The sequence below is a fragment of the Phalacrocorax aristotelis genome, chromosome 4 (assembly GCF_949628215.1).
Source record: "Phalacrocorax aristotelis chromosome 4, bGulAri2.1, whole genome shotgun sequence".
Lineage (NCBI taxonomy): Eukaryota > Metazoa > Chordata > Aves > Suliformes > Phalacrocoracidae > Phalacrocorax > Phalacrocorax aristotelis.
The window spans coordinates 19,685,969-19,701,147 of NC_134279.1; the positions used below are offsets into that span (position 1 = coordinate 19,685,969).

Sequence of the window (15,179 nt, forward strand, 5' to 3'; positions counted from 1 at the left end):
CCCAAACACCTGGTCTTTCAGGTTTCCTGGGTCGCCAACTTTTCCTCTAAGGCTTCCACTGAAGGTATTAGGTATGTCTTCTAATAAGTGGTGGACAGTGATGACTCTGCAGTTTGGGAAAGAAATGAGATGACATGGGTTCGAAATAACTTGATGAACTTCACCTGCTGCTACCAGGCCCTTCAGGCAATCTCCTCTGTTGCAAATACTTTCTTCAACAGACAGCAAGAACTAAAACCAATTCTTGTCATTTGCATTTTGAGAGTGTTTTCGGGGCTTTTTTGTTCCCTAACAGTCTTTTGTGTTACTTCTGTGTGACTATAATTTTGTCTGTTTTAGTTATTTCTTGTTTAACTTGTTTTTATCATAGGAATACTGATAAATGCAGGCAGAAAGTAATTGATTTGAAGAGCATGATAAGTAGATTGGTGTGTGTAGCATCCCTACTCTATAATGCTTTTGATTAATTCTTTGAAGTTTGCAAAAATAAGCTTTTAAAATAAAATAAACTGTGAAATTCACACACAAACGCACACTGCCCCTGGTTGACTGTGGAGGCTTTTTATACTGTTTTATTAGAAGAGTTTTTACTGTCTGTAGTGTTTGTTTTCTCTACAGTCCTATAGGTTTACTTTTCTGCTTACTGTTTTAACACAGAGGAATTGCTTGGAATGTCGCTTCTAATTTTAGCTGTCAGTTTAGTTCTCGACTTGATAGCGCTAACAGTAGATTTCACACACACACACACCCCCCAGCAACAAATCTCCTATTGTAAAACCCTTTCATAATGACATACTTCCTCCCCTCTACAATGGTACATCAAGTCAGATTTACAGGAATTCAAAAATAGCTCAAACGTGCCACTCTGACAGATGTAAAAGTTTCTCAGTGCTTTCAGTTTTTGAAAGCTTTTTTTAAAAATGGCAGGCTGGAGTCTGCAATAACATAGTTTCAGGTTCGGTGCAGATAGTTAGAGACAACTGATAAAACGTAGCGATGTAATTTCAAATACTGTGTGCTTCCCTCACTGCTGTAGAACGTGTTTTCAGTTTTTACGCTAACTGCAAAAATTCTATGTTTTACTCTATCGGAAGACTTCTCTATGCAATGTATACATCAGATTGCTCATGAATCTGGAGCTAGGTACTTGAATGATGGCTGCCAGTTTAATATCTATAAGCTTCCTTTACATTAAAAGGAATGGTGTACATTTATGTAGGTATGAATATGCAGTTAGCAGACATCTACTTGCCTGTTTTGGTACAACTACCTCTTACTTCAGTTTTAGGCATGGATTCCATAGAAACAGGGATGCCTTCACTCCTCTGATTTGAAGCTCACGACAGTTACAGTAGACAGTAGTGGGTTTAGTAGTACGGTAGCACTTTGGGTTTGTAGTAGCACACTGATAGCAAAGCTTGGCCAATCGTTTGGTGAAGTAAATTGAAAGGGCTTGTGCCCGTTCTAGGCTTTGGGCACTCTTCTGCTTTAGCCATTTTACTACAATATTTAAGTTAGATTTATGAATAATTTAATTTACTCCTCAAATAGGTGTTTTAAAACAATTTCCTGATCTGGGAGTGGTGGGGCACCCGTAGACGTTGTCCATATTTTTAGGAAGAAGTAATAGTATAAAGGCCTAGTTGCTGTTTGGCATTTGGATGGATCCACTAAGTTTTTAATAACAATTATCCAAAATTACCAATGGTAGGAAGAAAAAACCCAATATATTGGATTGTAACACATAACTACAGAGCTGATTTTGATCCTATTTACCATGCATAGAGACTCTAGGGGGAAAAAAAAAAAGCTAGTCTAAATAAGCTCATATTATGCACACTTTGGATCTCTTCAGATACTGAAAAACAAAGCTGATCTCTATCAAATACGCATAATGGTTCCCTTGATTACAATTTTGTAATTTCATTTGTAAATAAATTTCTTGTTAGCTTTCTGTGTGACAGACAGAGCATAGCTCATCTAAATGAAGAAAAGTCTGCAATAGTAGTAATTCTGAAGGTCTTTTTCTTCAGTGTTGTGGTGGATTGTGGGAGATGCTTTGCAGCAACATATACTTTCTGTTCTGGCAGCCTTATGCTCTTCCATCTTTTTTTGTTTCCCTTCTTGTTCCCTCTCACGTACAGAAAAAGTAAATGCATATTCTCTGATCACCGTACTTGATTGTGTACCTTGGAAAAGCATTCAGGTTCGTTTGAAGTTGCAGCATTGTTTCATTCCAGCTTCTGCTGGTGTAGGGTGTGGAGTAACTTGTCTCTTAAGAGGCTCTTGTGCTGCAGCAGATGCTGTATCAAAATGCAGAAAGCTTAAAACACTCTGAACTGTCACCTGTGTTTCTAGTTACTGATGTAAGTCAACTGCATTGTGAGGCAAACCTTATTAATACAAATTCTTGTTAATTATTTGGTATTTTTTGCTAACCACTGGCCAATTTGTTTGTATTATATGTATGCCTTTCATATACAAATCCAAACATCAAGCCTTTTAAGTCTTGGCAGTGACTTGAGCTACATGGAAGCTGTGATTCTTTATCCCTGACCTTTCCGAATACCTGACTTGCCTGAAAGCTGTGCATCAGGGAGTTGCTTCTCTTTACATGCTGACAGGCTTCCACTTACTGCAGATACGTTTTGGAAGAAATGTGAAGTCTAAGGAGTTGTGACGTTTGCATGTTTCATCTGTGGGGCATGAATATCAGCAGAGAAACCATTTTCTTTAGGGATGAAAAGGGGAAAAACTGTTAGCGTTGACTATTTTTTGGACACAGTGGATAGGTCTTTCGTGTACTCACAGCTGAGTGTTTAATTGGCTCACAGCTTTGTTAACGTCTGAAATAAACCCCTTCTTTTGGTCATACCTTCTCTGAAAGATTGCCAGCTCTTGAAGGAATTGGGCTTCATTATCCACTTCTCAAGCAAGGGTTATCTGGGCAACTGTATCATGTTGATATCTTGCTTCAGAATCTAAAGAATTGAAATAGTTATCAGCATCATTGCAGTGGAGAACTCTTACTAATTAGTCTGCTGTTTGTTTTTTGAACTATTGCCTATTTTCTGAAGCTGACTTCAGCTGTTTCTCTTAAACACTTCTTGTATTTTACTTTCCCTGTAGAACCTCAAAGAATGCCTCACTCAATAGCACCTGAGAAGGGCCTCTAGGTTACCAGGTATGCTCAACTTGCCAGATTCTATAAATAAAAAAATTCCCAAGGTAGCACTTGAATTTCTCTGAGAAGTCACTGCACTGTTTCACTCCTTTCTTTTTTTTTTTTTTTCCCAAAACAATCAATTAGCCAGTGGTGTTTTTTTTTCCAGTCTACAGGACAGTACATCCCTTTTAGACCAACCAGCCTTAATAATGTTTCAAAGTAGTCAATGCACAAGTGGCTTTCTAGATAAGTCTGATTGCGTTTTCTTAGTCTATTAAACCTTCTCTCTTGATTTCTGGCATATTTTGATATAGCATCATGTGCTTTTTCCCTGGTCTTCTGTTTAATTTAAACCTTTTGTCACCTTTGGATGTTGATTTATGCTTTGATAGTAACTAGGTTTGGAGTAGTCATTTAATAAATGATGAAAGGTGGGAGGGAGGGAATAACTATAGAACTTCTCAAGAAAGTTGTTGTTAGACTTTCTGGAATATTACCTGTTTGTTACTCATCAGTCTTACTGTAGTTATTAAATTTTCACTTTTTGCTCATGAAAGACAATGGTATTACTGGGTAAGTAAAGGGTCTTTTTGTGAGAAAATGCAGGGTCAAGCCATCCATTTAAAACTGAATGTGAAACTCTTGGCAAAAAAGTTTGAGTCTGATTCTGGCAGGCCAAATAACATAGTATAAATGCAGAGAAAGAGGGAGACAAGAGAACTTGTGTATATTAGGCAGGTCTTACAAATGTGAACTTTTTAATGAAGTCATTCATTAAGTGTCAAATATGTGGAACTGAAGTTCGGGCTTTGGGTGAAATTGGTCTGCAATATGAAAAATTTTTCATCTTTAGAATCACTTGGAATAAAGAAGTACCTGAGGAAGGAATGCTAAAATAAGAATTTACATTAATCCCTGCAGAATCTCACTGAAGTAGAGAATGAGCTCTGCAACATTCATGTTGGGAACCTGCAATGAGGAGGCATATGGGTGTGTGCTCTAAGGCTTGTTTGTTACCAGTTGTTAGGGATAAAAAATGGACAATAAAAATTTTAAGGGAAAAAAGATTAATTCTGAGGGAGTGATTGATAGCTTCACTCTTCTGAAAAATGAGTCACACTTACTAAACTAGAAGAGTCTGCATCTTTTCTGCAGAGCACTCACGAAAAACGATAGTGGTAATTTGTATCAAATTGCACTCTGCAATAGGTCTATATCACTTAATACCATTTGAATTGCATTGCCAGAGACAACGTTCAAAGTTTCAAGTGATGATAAAGAAATCCCTTTTAACTAAAAATGGAAGACAAATGCCTACTGTAAGATTGCATGTTATTTTGTTCACTTGAAAGTATCCTACTTTTTGAATAGAATCCAATATTTGATTCAGCCTAATTAGTAAATATGGAAGTTGGAGTGAGCTGGGCTTGCCTGATTTGCTTAGGAATGAGGTGGCACCTAAAGTTGTGAATATCTACAATATGAAAAAACTTAACTGCTGAGTTCCTTTTTTCTTAGTTTCCTGCATGATCTTTTCTAGAAGTTTATTCCCATTATAGCTCGTTGAGCTGAAGTAGGATGACACAGATCCGTAATTAAGAATGCCTGCATCCATCTGCCTAGTGACTGTTAGGCTTTGTTGTCTTTATATCTACATGTTGTGTTGGCTGCGAACAGACAAACAGAAGGACTTCCCAGTCAGATTCTAAATCCTAATGTTTTGTCATCTTTGTCTCACAGAGTTCTGAAGCCTCTGAAGTTTTAATCCTGGAGCGCTGCTGGGTTGTGGAGTTCAGGAATAAAACAGATGTTTCAATAGTTCTCAGTAAGTCACAGCTCAGTATGTTCAGTGTGATTTTTTTTTTTTTAAAAAAATTATTATTATTATTATTTCTGTTAACAAAAATGACAACAAAAAACTCCAACCACCCAGACATTGAAACTTTGCTAAAAACTTAGCTAAAATATATCCTGTTGTCTGTTAGATGCATACATCTAAATACTGCTTGTCTCTGAATTCACGGCTGAAAAGAAAATCCTAAAAGCTATTTTTTTACTTTTTCTAAACTGAAGTGACAGTTGTATGTCATCCCATTCCTCTGATAATAAATAGAAGTTTGAGGTTCTGTTTTGTTAGGTATTATGTACAATAGGGGTTTTATGTTGATGTATAGCCAATTCATCTTATTCTTGAACGATTAATCATGGCCAACCTCCCTATTAAATGAAATGTTTACTGGTTTTCTCACCTTCTATTAACTCTTCATTAATAAAATTATTAAAAACAGAGGAAAAAAGTTAGTCATTCCATAGACATCAGAATCATGATTTTAGTGGAAGGATTTTATTTGGAGAAAATGCTGATGTAGTTTTTTCAAATAACTGTTGTGTTAGAAAAATTTTATGATGTGCTTCTTTCTGATACCACTGCAGAATTTTGAAGTCCTTCGAACAATTTGCCATTTTCTGTTAGCTGCAATGGTCTAAGAACAGCTTTGGTAGGCTGGTAAAACTAGCTACAGGCGATAAAAGGTTACACTTCATTTGTGGGCTTGATGGCCAGCTTTATGTTTAGTAAAAGTTCTTGTTTTTATACTCACCAAAACCTCCAATCCACTTCAAGGAAAATGTTGCATTAATTATGCTAACTTCTGTCCTCATAAAGTGATTCTTGAAGTAATTCTTAGTGTTTGGTCACGTTTGAGAAGGCAGTGACTTAAAATGTATTTGTTGTGGGGTTGATCCTTTTCTGGGTAGTATTCTGGGGAGTAGCTCAAATCCTGCAGCGTTAGTAGTGGAATTAAATCTTATGCCTTGTGCCTGATGTTGAGGTCCTGGATCAAAAAGGACTTCTTTCTGGATTTGGAAACATTGTTTTGCCAAACTGTAAGAGCTGAATGATTACAAATGACTTTTCTAAATACGCCCTTATTGAGTCCAATTCATTGATTGGAATAATCAGCTTTATGAGGTGGTGATGTTACAGTCTGATTGTATATATATACACTCACATCGGTTCCCTTCTGGCGCTTTTACAATGTTTGAACATGATGCTACTGAACTGAACCACGGCTATGGTTGTAATTGCCGACAGGACTCTTTGAATTAGCCTTGAAGCTTGGAAACAGGAACGTTTCCGTGGCAGCAAGACTGGCAGGTTTTAAGTCCAAAAGCTGGGGAAGTAGACAACAATGAATACTGAGTAAGCACTTGAGGCTGCCTGTGGAGGAAAAGAGGCTTTGAATATGTGTGGAGGAAGAAATATGCTTGCATAGTTAGAAACAGAAATTGCTAACTGAGAGACAGACTTTCCAAAACAAGGTTTTTGAAGGTCAGTGGTGTGGTTAGAGGTAAGGGTGGCATTCCGACTAGCCTCTAAAAACATATTAAAGGAGAAAAGAAGAAATCGTACAGAACACTCCAGGTATGCAGGGCCAACAAATGATGATGAATGCCTGGGGCGCGACCAAAGAAATACAACAGAAGATGGAGGAAGTGACAGACAGGTAGAGGAGAAATGGATTTCAAACTTGGCAGTTTTCCTGTGCCAGAGAACAAGGTCAACAGCCTGTCTTATGATTTGTTGGATGGGAAAAGAAAAAGAAAGCCAGATATTTATGAGGTTTAGAACAAAACTGAAAACAAATGAAGATGATATACTGTGCACTGAGTGAGGATGAAATAGCAAAAGAAGTGGAACAGTAATCTATGTACCGTAGGAGAGAACAAAATTCAGAAGACAAAGGGGGAGAAAAGTAAAACTCAGGAACTAAGAAGAGAGATCTCTGTCAGTGGGGGATTTGGTCACAAAAATAGCCGCATTGTCACAATAGATCTCCATTGGCCATTGGGAGCCAAAAAAAGCTCTAAAATGTGTGTCTGGGACTTCAAAGGATTCAGGTGCAAGCAGGACAGGAGGACATACCTGCTTATGATGTCACATTCCTCATGGAACAGAGAGAGAAGAGCTGTGCCAGAACACAGCAGGAGCTCCAAGGAAGGAGTTATCTGTGAGAGTTAACTTGTGGTGCGGCTGGGAAGGGGCATTTTCTTCGTCTTGTATGCTGCAAGATGAAGGAAATCAGCTGGGGGTTCAATTTAGAACTGTGAGGGTTGGTTTTAGAGTGAGCTTTTGGCTGATTGTCTCGATCATCTTTCTCTGAGTTGTGGGCTGAATCCTAGGAGACATGAGTAAGAGTGAGAAATTGAGACTAGCTGGAATATCTAAGAAGAGAACATAATAAAGGGAAGTAGAGTAAACATGGAGGGGAAAAATAAGGCACTTTCATGCAACATCTAGGGATATTGTGGAGCAGATCATCACCTCAGGGTGGTGTGGGCGCTGAAACATAAGGGGAGTATAGAAGCAGTCAGGTGGTCGCAGCAGATAATCCTGTCAGTGCTTCAAGTGTAGTGCTCCCAAAGCAACCTTGCTTGAAAGGCTTCTAAGTGGATCATGAGAGGAAAGAGAAAGATTTGTTCGGTGAACTGTTGTTCTGTATGCGGCTGGTTGCTTGCATGCCCTCGTGACATGAACTGGTTGCTATTACCAGAATAGATCAGACACTGGTGTGAGATGGATCTGATGTAACATGGCAGTTCACACGAGCGTGATTCATTTCTGAAATCCCGGAAAGTGTGGTAAGGAGAGCATTTCAACCCTTTTGTCCAAAAAGTTCTTAAACCTGAAAACTGCTACTGTGCACTGAAATGTCTGAGCAGTGCAACGTTAACTGCCTTGCCTTCAATTCTCATCAGGAATAACCACCGTGTTAACGCCATCTAGGCTTGCACCTTGTACAATACAGGCAGGCATTGTAGCCTCACCAGACACAGAAATAGATAACTGTAGTGATTTAGAGAATAGCTATGTCTCTGCTGGACCTTGGAAACCCTGCTAAAAGTGGTTACCCTGCTGAGTTTACGTGCCCAGGTGCTGGCAGAGGGGGCTGCAGGGCGGCCTCTGTGAGGAGCGGCCGGGGCTGCCCCGTGCTGGGCTCGGCCGGTTCCAGCCGGCTCTGAGACACCCACCGCAGGGCATGGCTTGGCTCCTCGGGGAAGGCGTATTTCAGAAAGCTCACCAGTCAGGGAAAAATGTGTGAGAAAGGGCCTTGTGAGCACCAGAGTGAGAGCAGATGGAGGGGAGGAGGTGCTCCAGGCACCCGAGCAGAGATTCCCCTGCAGCTCCTGGAGGGACCCCAGTAGAGCAGGTATTCCCCTGCAGCCTGTGGAGGGACCACGCTGCAACCAAGGGTAAAGTGTGAGGAGGAAGGAACAGCAGAGAGGAGCTGTTATGGGTGGACTGTAACCACCCCAGCCCTCAAAATTCCATGGGGTTCGGGGTGTGGGGAAGGTGGAGCAGTCAGGAGTGAAGTTGGGCCTGGGAAAAGGGGGAATGGGGGTGGTGGTGGAAGGTCTTTGTTTCTCCCTAGCCTTTTAATTTGCAATAAATTAAATTATTTTTCCCATAAGATGAGTATGCTTTGCCCATAATGGTAACTGGTAAGTGATCTCCCTGTTTTATCTCGACCCATGACCTGCTGCTCCTTTCCTCCCCCAGCCATGTTGAGGAGGGGGACTGAGCGAGCAGCTGGGTGGCTGGCAGCTGACCAAGGTCAACACACCATGGTTAATTTATGTTAGGCATTTTCTTTAAGTGTTTTGTCCACTTCCAGGTGCATCAATGTTTGAGTAGAAGATGCAAAAGATAGGCAACCAGGAACAAAAATTTGTGTTAATGTTGGTAGTTTTTGGTCCCTGCTATGTTTCTCTGGAACAGGGCAGTCGGAGCTGTGTGGCAGATGTTTGAGCAATCTGACGTTGACCACTGTGTTGTATAGACCCTCATGCGCGTGAGAGCAAAGAATTCCGACTGCCCCCTTTCCTTCATGTGATGTTGTACGACACAAAATTGGGAATGAACTCAAGGGACACAGGCACAATGAAATGAAATCATGCGTGAGAGACAGCATCCAAGGACTGCCTTCCCTTGATCTGTAATCCTCTTCCGTTTTTCAGGATAAGCGATTCCTTTAAGACTGTATTAATTGCATTAATGTGTATGGTCCCTTAGTGAGAACTAGGGAGGTGAGAGCTCTAACATCCAGGTAAGGCTGGTGAGGCGTGAGGGGGAAGGAAGGGAGCAGAGGAAGAAGGCAGAGCTTTTGATGGAAGGTGACAGTCATCTAAAACATATTGCAGTATATCAGGAAGAAAAAAAAAAAAAGTGTGCATATAGAAATACCCTTAAGAAGGCAAGCATTCCCTTTTGCCATTTGTAGTATGTAAACCACTTAACTTGGAGCTTTTTGTTTCCTTCAATAGTAGTGGCTTGGAAAGGCATGTCAGTATCGCTCCCTGTTTCAGAGGTGGAGCAGCTGAGGCACATGATAAGGTTGCAGACCTAGGCAGAGAATCAAGATGTCTGAATTCTGCCTTTTTTTTAGGGTAAACTGATGGTCCAGCCGGGGATGTGATATACTTCCTTTCAGCAAAAGCAGCCAAATGCTTTGCAAAAGCTACACTTAGTACTTTTGGTGAACGCGGCAGTATTTCCTTTCAGTGATCTTGAGATACCATTGTGATATTTAAATATTTGTGTGGTCTGCATTGCTTCTCCCCTTGCATTAAATAAATACCACACCTATGCTGGAAGCAATGTGGCATGTGTGAAATCCTGCAGGTAGTAAAAGAAACAAAGTATTATGCTGCAGTAGTCAACCTGGGGTATCACGCTATATTAATTTTAGATACCTCAGGCGCTTTGTGAGCTTCTGTGGGAACTTAAATGGAGATTATAATAGTAACTTATATAAGTTTATTCCAGTATTGCAAAATAAAAAAAAAAAGACTGAAGATAAAATTTTTAATTAAATTCTTTATCTTTGATTGAAAGTTTAACTTCCAAAGGAAGATTAACGTAGCATCATGAGTAACCATGGGATGATTTCATCACTACTAATTTGAACATGAAATGCATCAGCATATAGAATTCAGCCAGCTTTGTGAATTAAAAGCCTCTGATGTCTGTATTAGAAATATCCTGCGGATATAATTTACGTATCAAAGATTTGGTTACAGTATATGCTGGTTAGCTGTGATGGAGCTTTATATTTTAGAGTGGCGGTGTCTCATTGATATTCTCAACCATTTTCTGCTGCTGAGGTAGCAACTGAGAATTATTTTTCATTGGTCTGTGTGAAAAGAGAGACACAACCTTTAACCTTTTTCAATTCTCTTACTTTGCATATTGGCACAGGAGGAAAAATAGAGATCCTCTAGAAAAGGAGAAGCTGTTGTCCTGGATGCGGACCATATACTTTGTACATGGTTTTATTTAAATCCTGCTAGTAATTTCTTCTTTCCCCTGTTCAACATGATTTTATGCTTATAACTCTCATTAATGAAAATAAAGCAAGCCAGAGAGTATCAGTCTTCCTGTCACTTTTACACATTTAATAAAATAAAACAATAAAGCCTTCCTAAGAGAAAAAAATAATAAATGAAAAAAACTTTAAAACCAAAGTGTTTTACCCCTACCCTTGGTAATGTGCGTGTTTTGTTTTATTATTTTATATTTTAAAAGCCTTTCCATTAAACTGCAGGCTTTTGAAAGACAAAGGTCAACTCCAATAACTGCCTACGTGTTTTTTGGTGACTCAGTTAATGACTTCTGACTTCACAGAAATCCTGGTTTCTGTGTAAGAGACTATGATTAAAGTTACAAACAAGTACACGTTAAAAATTAAGAACATCGAGAACAAATTTCTTGTTAAAAATGTCTTATTTTTAAAACAACTGAAGTATCAAAGTCCTTGCAGAGAAAAGAGGCAAGTGCTATTGTTAAATTGAATGACTTGGACAATGTAATTATTACAAAATATTACAAAGTAAAATATGATATAAAATTATATAACATAATAAAATATTATTCCATAATAATTATTACAAAATATTGCAAAATAATGGGGACCAAAAAAAATTTATTTGAGGATGTTGGAACTAACACCAAAATAAACTTTTCTGACTTTGGACAGTTGTGTTATAGTAGAAAAGGCTTTCCAGTGCCACGGGGGATATCTCAGCTTCTCCTTGTGCTATTTCCTGGTTTGACAGCAGTCCTATTTGAGCAGGGGGCTTGAATTCTTTGTTTGAGCTGCAGAAGCCCTGTGGGACCATGACTTTGTGGGCTTCTGTGGGAGAAAGTCTTGTTGAGATCACGCTTCAGTAAAAGAGTTGTCAGTGAACAGAGTTCTGATCAGAACAGGCTCTGGGAACAGACATGTTTGCTTTCCACTATCTGCTTCCTCAGCTCTTGCCTCAGATTGTGGCTCTGATAGTGAAACAAGGAAAAGTAGTAAGATAGGCAAGCTGCTGAAAAGGCTGCTAAGCACCTGCTGGTGAGGTATCTCCACCTAAGGAGGTGCCTGAAGCAGTGTAGCCACTGGACCGCATTAGCTTTCTGTAATGTCAGCGTAAGCGATGTCTCTATTTCTGCCCACTTTGTGTGTCAAGGGACGGGAAGTCTAAGGGTGTGAACACAGTTACAGACACTGGAAGTTGGGAAGTTTCTAGACTACAAAAGTTTCCTTCAAAATGTGTGTATAGCAACACTACTGGCCAAGTGGATGTGAGTCTGTATAGTCCCAAGTGCCGCGTCCGTCCGCTGTAGAGCAAACACAGAACGCTCTGCTGCAGAATCTGTTCCCACAGATTTCGCCAAGATGCCTCAGCACTTGCAGCATTATCCATGTGCCAGTTGCGTTATCCAAGTGTCAGTGCTAACATTCAGAGATCACTTCATGCATTAGAATTAGTAATACTTGGGTTGGTTTTTTTTTTTCCTTTTTTCTCCTCCTGAGGCTAGTAGCTGTGACCATTAATTTATTTTCAACTGGACAGTTCAAAACTGAACTAGCAGTGTAGAGAAACGAGAAGAGACGTTGATACCTGGTTATTTATTGCAATTGAAGAGTAGTGTTTAATGGCAAGTATGATGAGTATGTCTGACTTCAGAGATTTTTAGATTTGCTCTCGTAATATTGTAAGTAGTATAGTAGCAGTACTCTTGCTTTTAAGCACTCTGCTAGGTTCCAGGAAACAAATGAGATACCTTGGGAAAAGCTGAGGACAAAGCTTTGTGAAACGTTGGTTTAGACAGATAGTGATTTCAATTAGATATATACTAATCTATTGTCAGGACAAACACTATCAGGTAACCATAGGTTACATCAATATCCTGGTGTCTGATCTCAGAATCTTTCCCTTCCTTTCTGTTTCTCGAGTTCATGCAAGCTGTCAAAAGGTCCTCTGTTGGTTCTTGTAGATATGTAGACCTTTGGTTCAAGAAGAAAGAGGGGTAAAGATAGAACTATATACAATTTCACTTTCAATTTAGGGTTAGTAAGTTGAATGTTTGTTTTGCAAAGGAAACCATTGTGTTTAACTGTGTGAATGTCTTCCCTGGGTTTATGCCACTGAACTTGAAACCCCACTGGGGATGTCCAGCACTAAAATGAAAATTACTGTTCTGCTATTGCAGATTGCCAAGTAGATATAAAACTTTCTTAATATTGTATGCTCTTAAATCTTACATGTCCTTTTATTGAAAAAATTTTATCAGAACAGTAAAACTAGGAACGCATACCAGATAAAGAAGTGGTCTTGTTGAATTCAATAGTACGTGTTCTCAAAAGGTCAGGAGTTTTTTTCCTCAGAACTAACTTGTGGTAACTCAGACCAGCACTAAAGCGTAATAAAGGATGCTTGCGTACTTGTATTTTCTACAGTATCTCCTTAATTGTAAAGTATAAAGTACTTTTGTCCACTGATGAAATACTCCTGCGTTCAGAATGTTTCACTACAAATATAGTCCTGCTGTATGTCCACCACTCATTTGAGGCCTTCATTATACTTGTGGGTCTGTTAGTTTTATTTTCAGAAAGACTCATTTCAGCTAAGTATTGTCTCCCTACTGAATCTTGGAATTATGTGTCTGAGCTTGTTAGGATTTTTTGTATGTAGCTGATTTAAAATAATAGTAACCATAAAATCTGGGAGAGAAAAGCAAAGAGATTATGGTCTTTATTATATAAATAAACCTGTGTGCTCCTTTATTGCAACAGACATTTTTGCCAATGTGCATTTTGGACATTGTGTTTCTTCTGGTATGTGAACTTGTTGTACGTAAACATTACATGCATTGAAACTGCGTGGGAAATACATAACTTACTAGCTGTTGGTTCTGCAGAATGAAACTTTCTACGTTTGCAGTGATGAATATTTTTTCAGGTATTTTCATCTGCTTTTCAGAATTTAGCTTAGCTGTCAGAGTACTCCAAAGATCTAAACATAGCAGGCTGTAGTGTTTTGAAGTGCTAGTTTAGAATGAATTTCCAGATCTCAAAACTGGCACCTGTTAGATCAGAATACAGTGAATTATGCCCACTCCTACTGCATTTCACTATCCATTTCTGGTTCCATGCGTATTAAGGGTGATTCAGTATGCCTTTTGTGCTTGACAGTCTGATTTCCACAGCTAAGAGGTAAACATAAATAGCACGATTTCAATTGCAAAACACTGATTTCCTCCCAAAGCAGGTGTTTTTTATCTAGCTAGTGGTAGGATATTTCAAGACAAGATCACTGCTCCTATTTACATTTAAAAATGAAGAGCAAAAAGAAAAGAACACCTTGATATATTTGTATTTTGATTGTTAAATGTCGGCTTGTTTGTGTGACAGTCTTGCCTTAGTTAAGGTACCTTGGATATCCAAAGTGCTTTTATTAAAATTGGCTGTGCTTTAAAAGGCTGAATGGTATAAGCAGGTGTTTTGTATGCCGGTAATTTTTTTTTGTTTTTAATTAAAATGACTGCTGGTTAATTTTGGTCTTGATGCTGGATGACTGCCTCTTTTTCCTTTTCTTTTTTCCACTGGTAGCTCCAAAATACTACGAAATAAAAACAAACTTCTGAATCATTGAGGTCAGTGAAACACTGTTCTGTTGCAGACCTTACTGAGCAGCAGCCAAGTTATTGGCTCTTCTAATTAGCAATCTTTTTGAAGGTTGCTGTCCTTATGGCTCAGCTGTAGTAGCAGATCACACAAAAGCTTACAGCTGAAACTTCTGTGTCTCTACATTCATCTTTGACAAACAGTAAAGCTAAGCTTGTTCAGGTTTGGTCACTCCAGTATGTATTTTGTGTATAAAACAGGATCTGATGAACTGCCTCAGATTTTTAATATTCTGTCTCAAGAACTGAATACCTTGTTTTCTGACTGCACCAAGGCTAGAGCTAAGAGTTTGAATCCTTATTAGCACTTTTTAAATTGCCTGTGAAGCCAGAAAGATGTTTCCCCACTTTCTGCTCTTCTTTCCAGTTTTCCTCATGAATTCTATAGTCCAACTGGTATGTGAAATCTTATCTAGCATTCTTAGCAGCAGCTGCAACCACACATTTAGATTTCCTTAGATCCACCCCCAGACAAAAAAATTGTCCCACCTCTACTGGGACTTGTGCCAGCACATTTTTAAGAGGCTTGCAGACTTGAGGTTTGCATCTTTTGTTCCCCCCATAACAACTGAAAAGCAGAGTTAATGGTAAGTGGCAGATGCTCAGCTTATGAAGTGGAAACAGGTTTAGAATAACATGTGGGCAAGTGCCCATGGTTAGATACTCAAGTTAGTAAAAGGGAATTTAAGTTCATTTTGTATTGAAAAAATTTTTTCTGTGTTGTTTGGATTTTTGGCCTAAGTATGAAAACATTTAAGTGTTTTGTTTCACCCAGGAATAAGATCTATGGCTTATTTAGGTCAAAATGATTTTGATGTCCAACCAAATACTTCAGTCTTTATTAATACAGTAGCACAGGTGTTTTATAGAGTTTTATGTTTCTAAATCAGTTGGTAACTTCTTTTAAAGAAGCATTGATTTTTCTTTCTTTCCCAGTTTGTTGTTCTTGGTGTGTGTTGCACTAGATGTCACATTGAATTTGTGACTCTGTGAAGCCAT

General features: G+C 38.9%; 1 protein-coding gene across 3 annotated transcripts in view; it reads left to right on the top strand.

Annotated features, from left to right (window-relative positions):
• Positions 1-15,179, top strand: part of INPP4B (inositol polyphosphate-4-phosphatase type II B) — a 340,922-nt gene that overhangs the window by 119,906 nt on the left and 205,837 nt on the right. For all 3 annotated transcript variants that reach the window (XM_075090503.1, XM_075090505.1, XM_075090504.1), the window contains exon 5: positions 4,907-4,991. In XM_075090503.1, coding sequence (XP_074946604.1) covers positions 4,907-4,991 — 85 coding nt within the window. The remainder of the gene's footprint in view (positions 1-4,906; positions 4,992-15,179) is intronic.